Here is a 15,914-nt window from a genome sequence, read left to right on the forward strand (position 1 = left end):
CCTTATTTACAACATTTGCATATTGTAAAGAACTATGACTGAGTCTATAATGAGTTTTTTTAAACCAAGCATCAATAAATTTTATATTCATTTTCTACTTAAATTAGACTAAATATTTAGATTACCAAAGTTACACATTTCTCCAGTATTTAAGATACACGGATAAAACAAAACAAACATGTTTATGAAATAACATGTTTCATAAAGAAAACTATCTTATATAAAATATTGAATCCCTTCATAAATAAGCCTCTACAGATCAGGATTCCTCTTCTTTTTTCTTAAACAAATATCAACAAGCAGAAACTCAGCCAATAGAGGGGAAGAAAAAGAACAATCAGTGTAGATCACCTCCCCCGCCCCCCAACCAAGCATTTATTTAAAAGGAGGATCCAAGAAACTCAAGAGTCAAAGGAACGCTTTCCAAAGACAAGTGTAATTTGGAAGCCATGGCAGGAACAATCTAGCCCTTCTCACCTTGCTGTGATGCAGGTATAAGGACCTGTTGGGTCTGTGCTTGCTGAGGTACCGTTTGCTGAGGTTGCGCTTGCTGGTGGTGGTGGTGGTGGTGATGCTGCTGCTGTTGGGGTTGATGCTGCTGCTGAACTTGCAACAAAAGCTGCTGCTCTTCTGAATGAAATCCATCTACTGCCCTAGACTGCATTAATTTATTTTCCCACAACTAAGACAAAGAAGAGTAAAGACTTCTCAGTGAGGTAAAGAAAACTCTGGACATACAGGCAAAACATTTATTACATGTTTAAATTTCTCCCATTTTAAGAAATGATACAATCACAAAAAATTAGCCTTTATTTTATTTTTGGTTTTTTGAGACAGGGTGTCTCTGTGTAGCTTTGGAGCCTGTCCTGGAACTCAATTTGTAGACCAGGCTAGCCTCAAACACACAGTGATCTGCCTGTCTCTGCCTCCCAAGCCTTTAATTCTTGAATAAGAATTTTTAAGTTTTATATAAGGAAATAAGTTTTATATAAGGAAAATAAACCTTAATCAAATTTCATCCTTATTACTTTAGCATACTGAAGACTTTTTTTACATTCCAAGAAACTTTCTACACTAATTCCTTAATTGGCAGAAATTACTTAATAAAACAGTTCCCAGAGTCAGCATCTTAATAGTCATAGCTTATCTTTTCATTTCAAAACCATTATTAAATTACTCTTATAGACCTTTGCTCAATATAAATTTTCTATCTCACCAGGCAGTTGTGGTGTACGCCTTTAATCCCAGCATTTGGGAAGCAGAAGCAAGTGGCCCTCTGGCCAGCCTGGTCTACACAGAGAAACCCTGTCTCGAAAAAACAAAACAAAACAAACAAAACCCCCAAATTTTCTACCTCTTAGATAGCAGTCAACAGAACAAATATTTACCTCTCCTTCAGTAGAATGAGAAAGAGACATTCTAAATTATGACAGATCAACTTCCTTTCCATTTGTCTAATCTTATAAGGAAAAGTGAGGCCTCAATGGTCATTCCAATCCTCCATATCTCATGAAATTTCCTTTCTTCTAATATGCCAAGATAGACAATCACTTTTCCCTTAGCCATTTCTATAGGCAGAAACTGAAAATTCAAAATTTGCAATGTTCCAAAATATGTACTGTTTTGATTCTTGACATGACATGACCAGCAGAAAATTCCACTTGATAAAATTTTATTCTGTGCACAAAATTATTTAAAATTGTATAAAATTAGTTTCTAGCAATGTATACAAGGTATATATAAAACATAAGTGAACTTCACTGCATATTATATGCAAGTATTCCAAATCTGAAAAAAAAATGCAAAAAGAAAATACTCCTGTGTTGGTGACACCTTTCAGATTAGGGATACCCAATCTGTATCTCATTTCACCACAGGGTAAGTTCTCTAATGGGAGGAGGAAGGAGGAAGAGCCACCCAAGAAAGAAGAAATGAAAACATTTCCAACTATTTCATTCTTTCCTTAATATATTTGCTTTCTGCTATGTTTAGTGTTTAATTTAGAGCCTCACTCCCATAAGAAATTATCCAAGAAAGTAAAGCTGTACCCCTAAAATGCAAATGAACAATTTGGTCATCTTTACACTAGCACATCTACATATACTGCTTTTAACTCCAGGACCTGCTCTTGGGATACTGCTAATTCAGAGGCTTCTCCAAGATCCTCTCAGAGGCTCCTCCTGCCATACTCGCAGATTTAAAACAACATAAAAACCCTCACCTTTCCCCATCTAGATGACCTAGATGTATGACTACTTGCTAGTAACAACCTGAACATCTTTCCAAAAATACACTGAAAGAATGAAGTCAAAGGTTCACAGTAAAACTATTTCCCTAGCAAGTCCAATACTTAAATGCCTGGTCTTTCTGCATGCTATATGTTGTTCCCATTGGTTAAAAAATAAGCTGTTTGGCCTATGGCAAGGCAGCTCAGAGGCAGGCGGGAAATCCAAGGAGATAGACAGAGAGAAGAAATGCAGAGGGGAGGAGATGCCATCCAGGGGAAACACATGGCGACATATAGATTAATAGAAAGGGAATGAATTTAGTTATAAGAGCTAGCTAGCAAGAAAATTGAGCCATAGACCATGGCCACGCAATTCATAATTGATATAAGCCTCTGTGTATTTACTTGAGTCTGAGCGACTGCAGGACCAGGCGGGACACAGGAAAACTTCCAGCTACAGAAATCTATACTTAAAAAGATACTAAACTGTATTCATAGTTATCAGAGTTTAAAACTAGTGACCATTGAATGCTAGCTGCTATTACTACTGCAGTAGTGGCTTTAATTAGGTAACAGCATTACATCAGAGGTTGGGAAACCAGTTAATCCTGGTTTGTCTACTAATGTGACTCTATCATGTAACATTCTTAGACATTTTTCTTATCTAAAATTAAAGAAAAATTGATTTAGGTAGATTACTCCTAAACTTCCTAGCCAATAATAGAGGCTTCTACAAACCCCACACTAAAAACTACTGGTTTGTTGTCTGGCTGATCTCCCCAAAGTAGGCTAAAAGCAGGTCAAAACACGTACGTGCATGACAAGTAAGACATATTATGATTAGTGTATTATAAAAGGTAAGTTTCGCCGGGCGGTGGTGGCGCACGCCTTTAATCCCAGCACTCGGGAGGCAGAGGCAGGCGGATCTTTGTGAGTTCGAGGCCAGCCTGGGCTACCAAGTGAGTTCCAGGAAAGGCGCAAAGCTACACAGAGAAACCCTGTCTCGAAAAAACCAAAAAAAAAAAAAAAAAAAAAAAAAAAAAAAAAAAAAAGGTAAGTTTCTCAGACATGCTATTCACCTGAACCTCCTGTCTTCCTCTTGCCCTTTTTCAAACTCAAAACAAAACCTAGTTTCTTGTGAGTTAAAATCAAGGTGGAGGGGCTGCTGAGCTGGTTCAGGGGTTTAAGGCACACCAAGCTGACCATGGGTTTGATTCCTGGGACCCACACTGGTAGAGAAAACCAACCCCTAGAAGTTCTCCTCTGACCTACACACACACACACACACACACACACACACACACACACACACACACACACACGGTGGTTCATATGCCACATAGATGTGCACATACACACATTTTTTCTATAAAAAAAAAAAATCAAAGTGTGAAGTAAAAGAACTACTAATACTTAAGAAATTGGTTTTTAAGCCAGGTGTAGTGATGCATGCCTTCACAGTACTTGGGAGACAGAGGCAGGCAGATTTTTCTGAGTTCGATGTCAGCCTGGTCAACATAGTAAGTTCTAGGACAGCTAGAGCTACATAGTGAGATCCTGCCTTGAGGGGGTAAAAAAGGTTTTTTCCATTACAATTTTCTAATTGAGATGATGATGAAGATCTAACCTAGTTCTTAAAGTACTAACACTGTTAATGTTCTAACACTGGTCCAAAACCCCAACCCATCATACTTCTTTTAAAAAAGGTTTATCTTAGTGTGTGAGTGTGAGTGTGAGTGTGAGTGTGAGTGTGTGTGTGTGTGTGTGTGTGTGTGTGTGTGTGTGTGTATGGCACATGCTTGTGGCTGCCCTCACTAACCAGAGAAGAGTGTCAGATCCCCTGGAATTGGAGTGACAGGCATTTGGAGTCCCCTAACGTGGGTTCTAGAACAGAACTGGTGTTTTGGAAGAGCAGACATCACTCTCAATGACTAAGTCACTGCTCTAGCTCCCATTCCCACTTTTCTAAATTCATGTCTCACTTTTCCGACCATCAGTTCACTGGTCTACCCACTGTAATGAGAGCCCGTCATTCCGACGAAGCGTCTATGACAAGCAGAAATACTGACTACCTGTAATGTGCAGCTGAACGTACATTCAACTCCCCTATGTTCTCATGTCAAGGACCTAGCAATCAAATTCATAACTAAAAAGGTATAGAGTATTCTTCAGTGGCTAAGATTGCATGTGCAGTTAGCATAAAAGAGAACCACAAATCCAGAACCACAAGAAAATAAAGAAAAAAGAGGGGGAGGGGGACCATAGCAGCTGCAGAAGAGGAAAGCTAATTCTAAAGTGTGATCCCAGAGCTACTCTATCAGCAAGTTTAGAAGTGAGCCACAAGTGTTGTAATGAACTGTCCAGATTATCTATGAGACTTGCAAAAGTAAGAGTAGTTGTATTAAAGTCTAACCCAATGCTTTTCAAATTGAGGGTTGAAACCCATTAGTGGGTCATAAAAAGTCAATGCTGAATTTTATGAAAACCAAACTGAAAGGGAAATGCAACATAGTTTCTGTATTTTTATTTGTTATACAGCGTGCATAGAAGCTTCAGAAACATTTTTTTCTGCACTGTTAACAGTATTCATTTTCTAAAGTTTACAAACACATCTGCTTAATTGAACCCAAAGTAAATCATAATCTGTAAATTATACAATATGTAATATTGTATATAATGTAGTATATATAACCTATAATATATCCACCTTTATATTTGAGAAAACAGTCCACATTCCAACAGGAAGTCTAAAACCATACTCGAGTCAAATATGATACTTTTCCCTCATATATACATACCCATGATAAAGTTTAATTTGCAAATTATATACAGTGCACTAAAATTAGTAAAACACAACTATAAGGATATCCTATGATAAAACCTATGTGACTGTGATCTCTTTCTCAAATACCTTACTGAATGTACTGTACTTGCGAAATATTCTTCTCATGGGGATATGAAATACAATGCCTATGTGACAACATGGTAAAGCACACAGACACTGTGACAGAACAGCTCTATGGGTTACCTGAACACAAACACTGTGCCATTGCAACAGGGACTCGGACTGACAACTAGGTGCACACTAAGTGATTAATGGATGAGTTCCATACGCACAATTCATAAGCTGGACAGAGAAATGGCTCAAACCTAGATACTACGCTGCTGGCTGGGGAGAGATTTCATCATTCTAGTCAGAATGCACACAACTTAAACCTCACAAACTGCTTACTTCTGGAATAGTTCATTTAATATTTTCTAACAAAGCTGACCAAGGTAAACAAAACCTCAAAAAATAAGATCAGGGTTTAGAGAGAAGGATCATCAGAAGTTAAAAGCACTTTTGCTCTTCCAGAGGACCCAGGTTCAATTCCCAGCACCCACATGGCAGCTCACAATAGTCTGTAACCCCAGTTCCAAGGGATCCAATGACCTCTTCTGGCCTCCACAGGCACCAAGCACACACGGGACAGACATACATGCAAGTAAAACACTTACACACAAAATCTATTTTTTAAGAAAGAAGATCATAGATAAGGGGAAACTAATACGCTTATTTTAAAAAAACGGCGGCTTGGTCCCATGCTACTACCCCATTTAGTCACACTCTGGAGTAGAACTTAGTAAGGCCTATCTGCCATAGACTAGCTGCTACTGTAACTTGTTCTGTGTTTCTTATAGTACTAAACTACTTCCAGTGAAATAACCGTAGACTATTCCACTGCTTTTAATCTGCAGTCTTCTAAAATGAAAAGATCAAAGTCTCAAAGCCTCAAAGAAAAGAAGTCACTTAGGCTGGGCATGATGGTGCATGGCTTTAATTCATAGCACTTGGGAGATAGATGCAGGTGGATCTGTGAATTCAAGGCCAGCCAGGGCTCCAAAAGGGGGAGGGGGACATGGCAGTTACTCCCTATGCATACTAGAAATAGTTCTACTTTCGAATGAACTCCTTCATGAAGAGACTATTTTACTCAGGACAACTGAGAATTTACCACCCATTAAGTATTATAGTCAAACAAAATTTGAAAAAAAATATTGTTATTTTCTGTATAGCATGCTACAAGCATTTTAAGCAGAGTATGTCTGTATCATTCAGGATGGCACCACAGGAAATGAAACATTCCTAGTTCTTGCCTACTAAATAAATGTTAAAGGTGTTAGCTAATCATGACATAGGAACATGGTCCCACATACTGCCAAAAGCTCTGCAGGGGTTGGGATAGTCAACCATGAATCAGGACTTAGCAATCATGGTAAGTCTTCTAGTAACTTAACAAATATAAAAATAATACCATATAACTAAACACCAAGTTAATACCATCAAGTAAAATTTGATATATTCAATGTTTATACTTTATCTTCATTTTAAAAAAAAAATTATGTGTACAACTGTTTTGCCTGCTTGCATGTATGTATGTATGTATGTATGTATGTGTCTGATACCCACAGAAGTCAGGCAGCCTTGGATTCCCTGGAAAATGGAAGTTATGAATGATTGTAAGCCTCCATGTGGGTACTGAGAACTGAACCCAGGTCCTCTGTAAGAGCAGCAAGTGTTCTTAACTGCTGAGCCATCTCTCCAGCCCTTTAATTTCATTTCAGTACAATTTTTACTACATCAAAAACTTTCAGGTTCTAAATATCAGCTGTTGAAACTATGTTACAATGTTTTTGCAATAGTAAGTGTATTAACAATGCTGAAATTAGGAGTATTAAATTGTTAAATATTTCTTTTGTTTAGAAAATTAGAAGCGCCCTTTTATTTTATTTACTCCCTTTCCCACAAGTAACTATTCTGGTAAACCCACACTTCAGCAATTTTTGCCTAGGTATATAAAACTGACATGAAGAAAATTTAACTTCTGTTCCCCAAAAGACTAAGGTGCACAACTGTATGTGCTACTGTTTAATAACTAAACTTTATTTAGTTCTACATAGTAAGTATATATGTAGACAGCATCACCTTCTTCTTTAGAGAAAAAGAACCTCAACAACAAGAAGTTAGACAAGTTATCCTACATCAACATAGAAGGCAAAAATAGGATAATTACAACCCAGAAGTCTAATTTCAGTGTCTCTGAATGTTGTACCCTGGGTACTCACTCGCCTCACCCTAAGGCTGGCTCTAATCCAAGCTTCTCATCTAACCACACTGTTACTTCATCTACTTTCTATTTCATTTGCTCTTTGGGGAAGCCAAGTTCCCTAACAGCTTTTGGAAGCTCTGAAATGAAATTAGTTGTACACTTTATCCAGGAGCTAGATATTTTGTGGAAACAGGAGAGTTGTTTCGATTTCTAGCCCAGCATACTGCTGAAGAATGGGCAGTTCACATTTTGATTCAAAAGTAAATTCTAATTATCCCTTGACAAGGGCATTTAGCTAGAAGATGGCAGAAATGGAAAAGTAGGTCTTTTATCTCATGGCACACCTAGGTCTACATTTCTACTACCTACTAGCTATGTTCTTGTCAAATGATAGAAAGTAGGTAAATTTTCAATTTATAATCTAGATATTTATATCAGTGTATCAAGTGTCTATGTATAATTAGGGTATGTTTAGAAAAGTGGTTCTCAACTTGGGGTGATTCTGCTACTACTTCCCAGGGAGATTAGCAACAGCATTTCTGAACACAACTATAAGGTGCTACTCGCATCTAGTGAGCAGAAGTCACTTATCTGCTAACATCCCATATGCAACTAACCAATCAATCCAACATGTCAAAAGCACCGAAGCTCAGGCACAAAACTAGAGACACACGGAGCCTGCCTTTTCAGCCTCATCTCTCTGATGAATCTATTTGATCGGCACCGAGGCAAAGGGATGTGGCTCAGTAGCAGAGCATTAGCCAGCATAAGGCTCTAGGCTTGAGCTCCAGCAATGGCAGGGAGAAAAAGGTCACGGTTTATATTTCAAGTTGTACTTGCTATTTTGATACAGGCAGGTCTGACAAATTGTTTTTAATCATTTAAGTTTTGGTTTTTACAAGTTTTTTGTTTGTTTGGGTTTTATTTTTGCTTCTTTCTTTTTTGAGATAGCCTCACTAAATTGCCCTGACTGGCCTAGAACCATGCAGACTAGGTTGGCATCAATTTTGTGTAGATTCTCCTACCTTCCCCTCCTTAGTTGCTCATTATTCACTTTGAAGAGAATTTCTAGTATTCTTCCAATCCACAATCCACTTAAATGCAAGTTTACTGACTATATCTTATGTCCTCCCCACCTCCCAAAGTTCACACATCAAAGTGAGCTCTTAACAATTCCGAAATGATCATAATAACTGGGCAGATTTTTTTTTTAAATCATGACATTTCCTGCAATATCTAGTTAAGCTTTACATTACAGGCATTCTCACCATGCATCTCAGTTCATAATCTAATTTGCCACTGTATCTGATAGCCTTAGAAACCTTTTGATAATCTGTTAAACAATTAAAAAAAGGAGAAAGGCTAGCGCTAAATCAAAGTCCATTATAAATCATAAAATACACAATGGGTGTTTACTTTAAAAAGAAAATCTGTGTAGCTCACTTTGGTAATGACTAGCCACATGTAGTGATTTAAATTTAAGTAAAATTAATAAAAATGTATTCCTTGGTTCCTCTACTCACATCCCAAATATCTAACAGCCACATGTGGCTAATGACTAGCATGCAGTGGACAACAGACACAAGAGCATTTACATCACTTGTAGAAAGCTGTCTCCTGAACAGGACTAGTGTCCAACTGTTAAATCTAGGGCACATTCTGAAAATTCTAATGAGGTCTTGAAAAAATTAGTGCAGAGAATTAAGTTCAATCTGGTCTAACAGCTTTAACTCTTATTACAAACCAAGATATAAGAGTATGCCCCACTTAACAACAACAAAAATAGCATTGTTAAGATTCTGGAGTCACATCTGTTATTAACCAGTTCAGCTAACTATTTCACTGAGTGCCGGCCATATATGCCTGGTATAATGGTAGAAATTGAAGATGAAAAGTTGAATGAGTTACTTTCAAATGTAAAAAAACATGCAAATGAAGATACTTGATTTTTCCAAGACAACCTCAGTTTCTCTGAATAGAATGTCTTACAGTTATGGGGACCAGTAGGAAGACTGAATTCTCCAGTCTGTCAACTTACAAAAGAAGAAAATAATAAAATCCCAGATTGACCCCTACCATAAATCAACTGAAGTACTTAGGGCTCATTTCCACATCTACAGAAATTCTATCTTCTACATAAAGTCACAAAATGTAAGAACAACCACTGAGTGCAGCAAAGTGTAAAACATTCCCCGGTAAATTAAGGATCATGCTAAGCATCTCTGTTTACTCTTCATGTAACTGAGGTACTTTATGATGTTCCATGCTGTTCCAACTCCTGTTTCAGAGGAGGTATTCTACAACTTGCATCCTTAAGCATTAATAACACATTTCTCTCCCACTAGATATTACTCATCTCACTGATATTACTAGATATTACTCATCTCCTTTAGCAAATTCTTACTGAATATTCTAGAAGTTGCCATGGGTGCTTCAACATATTAAGACATATTTCATCTCCACAATAAAGTTCAGATTTGTTTCACTTAAAGTGAGTGCTAAATTCTAGCTTCCACATCTGAATGAAGAAGACCACAGCTAATGTTCCTAGCCATGTATTAGCACTACCACAGCTCTAAAGGAACTGCTCCCAATTTCTACATCAACAGTATACTATCTTCTGACCTCAGGTTCATTGTGTTTTTAATTTACTATGTTGTGTATGGATGATGGAGAGGGTGCACATAGCACGGCACACAGAGAACAACTTGATGGAATCAGCTTCTGTTCCATTTCTCTCTTTTCAAAAACTACTTGAGACTTCAAAAAATTTTAGGTATTTTTAGTGTTATAAAGATTTTTAAATGAAATAAAGGTCTGTGTTTACATAAAAGATGCCAATTTTTCCAGAATTAACCAAAAAATCTGGTAGAAAGAAGCCAGATCTCCTATCTGCCTCTGTATTTTGCTACTGCTTTGGTTCAAGGGTAGAAAGAAAAATTTCTCTTACACTTACACAGTTGAAAAAGCAAAAGATATTTTAAACTATTTCTTAATAGTTCAGCAATATGCTGTGCGGTGGTGGAACACACCTTTAATCCCAGTACTCAGGAGGCAGAGCCAGGTGGATCTCTGTGAGTTTGAGGCCAGCTTGGTCTACAGAGTGAGTTCCAGGACAGGCATCAAAAACTACACAGAGAAACCCTGTCTTGGAAAAAAAAAAATTTAGCAATATATCTCAACCTATATACCAATGAACTTTTCATAATTAGAGTATAATCTACTAATATATCTTATACTTTGAGTGGATCTTTCAACATGCATTGAAAATGAATTATGCAGATCTTTCAAATGTTAACACATTTCCCCATACAACGAGTATACATCCTCTTTAAAATAGTCATCAGCATAGTAAACATAACTAAAGCAAGCCTGCTGCTTTAAAAGAAAGGTACAGTAAGTACTGTGCACACAAGTGTGAGCTGAACTGCTGGCTTCTCACTGGACTTTTGTATGTAAGCATGTGGAGCCACAGAAGGATGCTAAGCTTTCCTCCATCACTTTCCACCTTTGCCTGGAGACAGGTCTCTCACTAAAACCTGGAGCCCCAAGTTTCAGGCTGGCCAGTGAGCTCCTGGGATCCAGTTGTCTCCATCCCCCAAACACTGGTGTGACAAGCACATGTGGCCATACCTGGCTTTTACGTGGCGCTGGAAATCTGAACTCCAGTCCTCTTAATTTCAGAGCAAGCACTCTTATTTAATGAGTCATTTCTCCAACCACACTGGATATAACTTTTAAAGAATGATAAACTGGCCAGGCAGTGGTGGTGCACGCCTTTAATCCCAGCACTTGGGAGGCAGAGCCAAGTGGATCTCTGTGAGTTCCAGACCAGCTGGTCTACAGAGCGAGAACCAAGACAGGCACCAAAGCTACACAGAGAAACCCTGTCTCAAAAAACACCAAATTTATATATATATATATATATATATATATATATATATGATAAACTATGAAATTTTCAAACTTGGGTACTTAGCCCAACCAGTACAAAAATACTCCAATTTCAATCATTCTACACAAATCCTATCTTTTTAAAGCTTTTTTATTATGCATTTATTATGCCTGTATAAATGTCTGTGCATCACTTGTGTGCTGGTGCCTGTGAAGGCCAGAAGAGGGCATCTCCTGGGACTGTAATTACAGACAATTGTGAGCCACCACGTGGGTGCTGGGATTTGAACACCCCAATTTCTCGGGGAAAAGCAGCCAGAGTTCTTAACCACTGGGCCATCTCTCCAGTCCCCTACACAAATGCCATTTTACAAATCTAAGTATTTCTGAAAAAATTTAAGGGGAAAACTAGCTCTCAATCTTTACTTCATAATAAATGGAGCATTTATTACCTACACAAAGGATTTGAGTCTAGTACCTAAATTCTTTTATCAAGCATTTGTTCAATCCCTCTAACATAAATCCTAGAATACAAATATAGTAAGACTATAAAAAAAATAAAAAACTTACTGACATGTCAAGTAATTGGACCATAAAACACTGTGTGAACGAGTAGAGCTATTGTTAGGCTTTTTGATAGGTATTCTCTACACTTATTACATTAAATCCTGAGAACAACCATCTCCTAAGTCTAGGAAAGGAAGCTGAAATACAAGATCTCTGCCCACAGTCAGACTAGATGGCACAGCTGGGCTTAAAATGAACACTCTTCACTGGACTACAGCGTCCCTCCTTAACATCAAGCATTCATCCTACAGAAAGTTACTTACTGGTGACTAAGGAAATGGGTTTTCCTTGAGGGTGATATTCTTTACAAAGAAACAAACTCACAGTTTTTAGTTCCATCAGGACTTGTTCATCCACTCCATCATCCAGAAAGATGTCTCGGACATCATTAATAACATCTTCAATCACAGATCTATACAATTTAGGCTTTAAAGGAAAAATAAGATTCAATAAAAGACTGATTTCAAAAGTTTAGCAGCCTTTAAGAAATCCTTAATTAAGTATCTGATCCTTAAATACAAGCCATTTGGTCAACTATCTAAAATTTACTTGAAATTGTGCCTTTAAAGATCGCAATCCTAAACCAGACTTATCACTTGGAAAGCACAGACAGGAGGATTTCAGAGTTCCAAGCCAGCCTAGTTTACATAGAGAGACCCTGCCTTAAAAATAAACAAAAGCGGCCGGGCGGTGACCTTTAATCCCAGCACTCGGGAGGCAGAGACAGGCGGATCTCTGTGAGTTCGAGGCCAGCCTGGGCTACCAAGTGAGTTCCAGGAAAGGTGCAAAAGCTACACAGAGAAACCCTGTCTTGAAAAAACAAAAATAAATAAATAAATAAATAAACAAAAGCAAAACAAACAAAAACACCCCGTAAAACATATTTTGGTCTCATTAAACTGGGTTTGATAACTACATATTTTATAGAGGTATAAGGCTATGCAATGGAGTTCATAAACCAAAATTTTTTATATACTGACAGCTCATACAAATCCCAGTTATAATTTCCTTGATTGTGAGCAAAATATGGAGCATCACGATTAATGATAGTTTATGGTCCTACAACCAGCATAACCCCTGTCCTATCTCATAACCTTCCAATCTTGGACTTTGAGGAACTTTTCCTTCACTAGTCATCTCCTGCTCATAACCAGCAGTCTAATTAGTATTTGATCTTATAAAATAACCCCTTTTTTCCCTGCCCTGGTTTGTACCTTAAGCTACACTTCAACTGTACATTGGCTGTGTAATCTGAAACTGGTGGGACAAATTTCCAGCAAACCAGATGTTTAAATGTTTCAGACATCAGTTACCCCAAAATCTTTTCCTCAGAGATTCAGACTTAGGTAAAAATCTGGTTTCATTATGCTTGAAGGAAAAAAGGGAAACGCTTACATTCTAACCTCCTGAGCCAGTTTTTGTCTTCATTGTAGACAGTCATTTAGATTTGTCCTTTCAAAACACAATATTCCAAACTTTGAAACAGTAAATTAAAGGCCACGTGTGTGGCATTATCAAGTGATTCGCTGGAATTTCCTTTTAGAAAGTACTCATTTTCTGGCACCAAATTAAGTAAACTGGGTGGATTTTTACACTGGACCCCATGTTAACCGGCAGATACAATTAAAAACACCACCTAATCTTTAATTCTTAAAATCCAGTTTAGGCTCTGCCTCTTCAAGTACTCTACAAATCAATGCACTGTGGGCATAAAAAATCTCACAAGTCACAAGGGACCTCCCGTCACTACTTCTCTGAAAAGCTTCCAGGCTTGTGTATTTGTCTTTAGAAAACACCATGAAACGTTAAGAGCAATGTATTTCTAACATTTCCTGAACACTGATGAACAAAACACTACCAAACCCAGGTCCCCTGCGGGAGAAACATTTAATGTACAATGTATTTTTTTAAAGCCGAGAATGTCGAGGGTACCTCTTCAAGGAAAAAACAAAACAAAACAAAAACAAAAGCATCCTATGTGATCGAAAATAATTAAAAGTGAAATCCTATAACTAAAGGGGGAGGGGGAACCAAAACGACGCGGCAATTCTGGCCTACTTCCCACTGCAAACAAAGGCAGCGTACCCTAGCTGCTACAGTAAACCACCCTCGGATCCGTGAAAGCAGCCTCCCGGCTCGGAAGCGAAATTTCGGCGTGAAAGGAACCTAGAAATAAATTGAGCTCCGCACGCCGGCGCCTCTCGTCTCGGGAGCACGCACCTCCCAGCCCCGCGCTCAGCAGCTCTCACTATTTAAAGCCGGATCTGGTGTTTAAATGGAGAGGCGGTGACGTAGGCCTGAAAAGCACCTTCCCATCCTGGCAGAGTCTATATTAGAGAGCGGCAATGGCTCTATATAAACAGGGCAGCCAAAGGGAGGAGGACCACAAGGCGCAGGCACTGAAAAGCAGGGTAAGCGGCCGCAGCCATGATGGATCGACCCGAGTCGCCAACGGTACGGGTGTCGGGCGGCTGCGGGCTGCTCTGCGGCGTTTGGGACCGGACAAAAAAAATAAAATAATAACACACCAAACAAAATAAAACAAAAATAAAAAACCACGTGTTTTATTGTTATAATAAAAAAAAAATCAAGAGTTGGGGTGGCCTAGTGATCACATTGCGTTGGTGACTATTGAAAAGATTTTTTTTTTATGTGACTGCTTTTTGCAAACCTACGTGATCGCAAGTAACCAAAAAAGGGAGCAGCGGGGAAGAAGTAGGCACATTTCAAGGCGAATGCAGGGACACTTGGGCCACTCACTGTAAGGCTTTGTTTGTTCTGGTGCTTTTGCTAGTCGAGGATACCACCGGGGTTTTGCTTCCCCTTCGCCATTTTACCCACTGGGGAGGAACCGAGATAAGTGCTTTCCAACCTTTTTTCTTTTTTTTTTTCTCTTGTCCTTTTTTTTTTTTTTCCTTTTTTTTCTTTTTTGGAGGATTAGCAAAACGGGCCCCCAGTGCAGGCTTTTCCAAAGCACCCCCTCCAGAGAGAGAGCCCCCGAAGGCACGTCGGACCTTGGCAGCGTCCGAGCGGCTCCCCAGGCGCGGGGCTCGATCCGCGGCCGCACGGAAGGCTGGCCGGGTTCGGGTCCCGCGTGTGGGGTCGCCGCCCGCCTCTCCGCACCCTGGGGTCGGCAGTCAGGGCCCAACGGCCTGCGTGAGCCCGCCCCGCGGCGTTCCCGGCCCCGCCGCCCTCCGCCCGCCAAGCCCTCGGCGAGCCACCTCTTCGCCTCCTCCTCCTCCACCACCACCACCACCACCACCACCACCACCCCTGCCCCGGCCCGGCCCGGCCCCCCGCGCCCGGCCAGGCCCGCGGCGGGCAGCGGCGGTGGAGGGCGGAGGGGGGAACCGGGTCGGGAGCGCCGCCGCCGCCTCGCCCGGGCCCGCCCCCGCTCGTCTCCCCGGCCGTTGCCTGCCGCCGGAACCTTCGCAGCCCCCGCCGGCCACCGCACCACGTCCTTACCACGGTGTTTGTGTTTGCCGAGTTCGCCATTTCCACACACAACACAAACAAGAAGGGAACGAGATTTAAAAGGGGGGAAAAAAAAGAAAAAGAAAAAAAAAAAAACAACTCAGACCCGGAGGGTGACCGACCCAAGTCACCCGCCAAAGCGTGGGGGGCAAAATGTTCTCGACAAAAAAAAAACCGATCCCGGAGGAGCCAAGAGGCGGGAGACCAGGAGGAGGGGGGCACTCCTCCCGCAGCGAAAAGCCTCGAGAATCGCCTTAAAGGAAAAAAAAAAAAATTAAAAAAAAAAAAAATACAAGCCACGACCCCTCGGGGAGGTGGGGTGGGGGGTGAGGGGGCGTCGCCCGCTCCCCACACTCGGGCGCCGTGGAGGGAAACCCACACCGGTCACCACTCCTCCCAGCGCCGCCGCCGCCGCCGCTGCCGCCACCGGCTGCAGCTCCAGCCGTCCGGTCCGCCTGCTTCTCCCCTTTATATAGCGAGCCAACAAGCTGCGCGAGCCGCCGCCGCCGCCGCCGCCGCTGCCGCCGAGAGACAGGGCGGAGGGAGGGAGGGGCGGAAAGGGCGGGGGCCGCGGGCAGGGAGGGGGCGGGGCCGCGCGCGAGACACCGCGAGAGCCGCGTGCGCACGCGCGCCCGGGGCGTCGCTGGCCCTGGAAGAGCGGG

The 15,914-nt window shown here is 40.7% G+C and overlaps 1 protein-coding gene across 3 annotated transcripts in view; it reads right to left on the reverse strand.

Annotated features, from left to right (window-relative positions):
• The window catches only part of Gtf2a1 (general transcription factor IIA subunit 1), a 35,614-nt gene that overhangs the window by 19,246 nt on the left and 454 nt on the right, over positions 1-15,914 (reverse strand). The window contains exons 1-3 of one of the 3 annotated variants that reach the window (XM_076551168.1): positions 15,244-15,859; positions 12,103-12,204; positions 478-682 (exon numbers count right to left, since the gene is read on the reverse strand). In XM_076551168.1, the coding sequence (XP_076407283.1) occupies positions 478-682; positions 12,103-12,204; positions 15,244-15,273 (337 nt within the window). In that variant the 5' untranslated portion in view covers positions 15,274-15,859. Of the gene's footprint in view, positions 1-477; positions 683-12,102; positions 12,205-13,863; positions 14,813-15,243; positions 15,860-15,914 lie in introns of those variants that run through there. The other 2 variants (XM_076551169.1, XM_016005822.3) reach the window with 2 other exon arrangements.

The sequence above is a fragment of the Peromyscus maniculatus genome, chromosome 14, assembly GCF_049852395.1.
Source record: "Peromyscus maniculatus bairdii isolate BWxNUB_F1_BW_parent chromosome 14, HU_Pman_BW_mat_3.1, whole genome shotgun sequence".
NCBI lineage: Eukaryota > Metazoa > Chordata > Mammalia > Rodentia > Cricetidae > Peromyscus > Peromyscus maniculatus.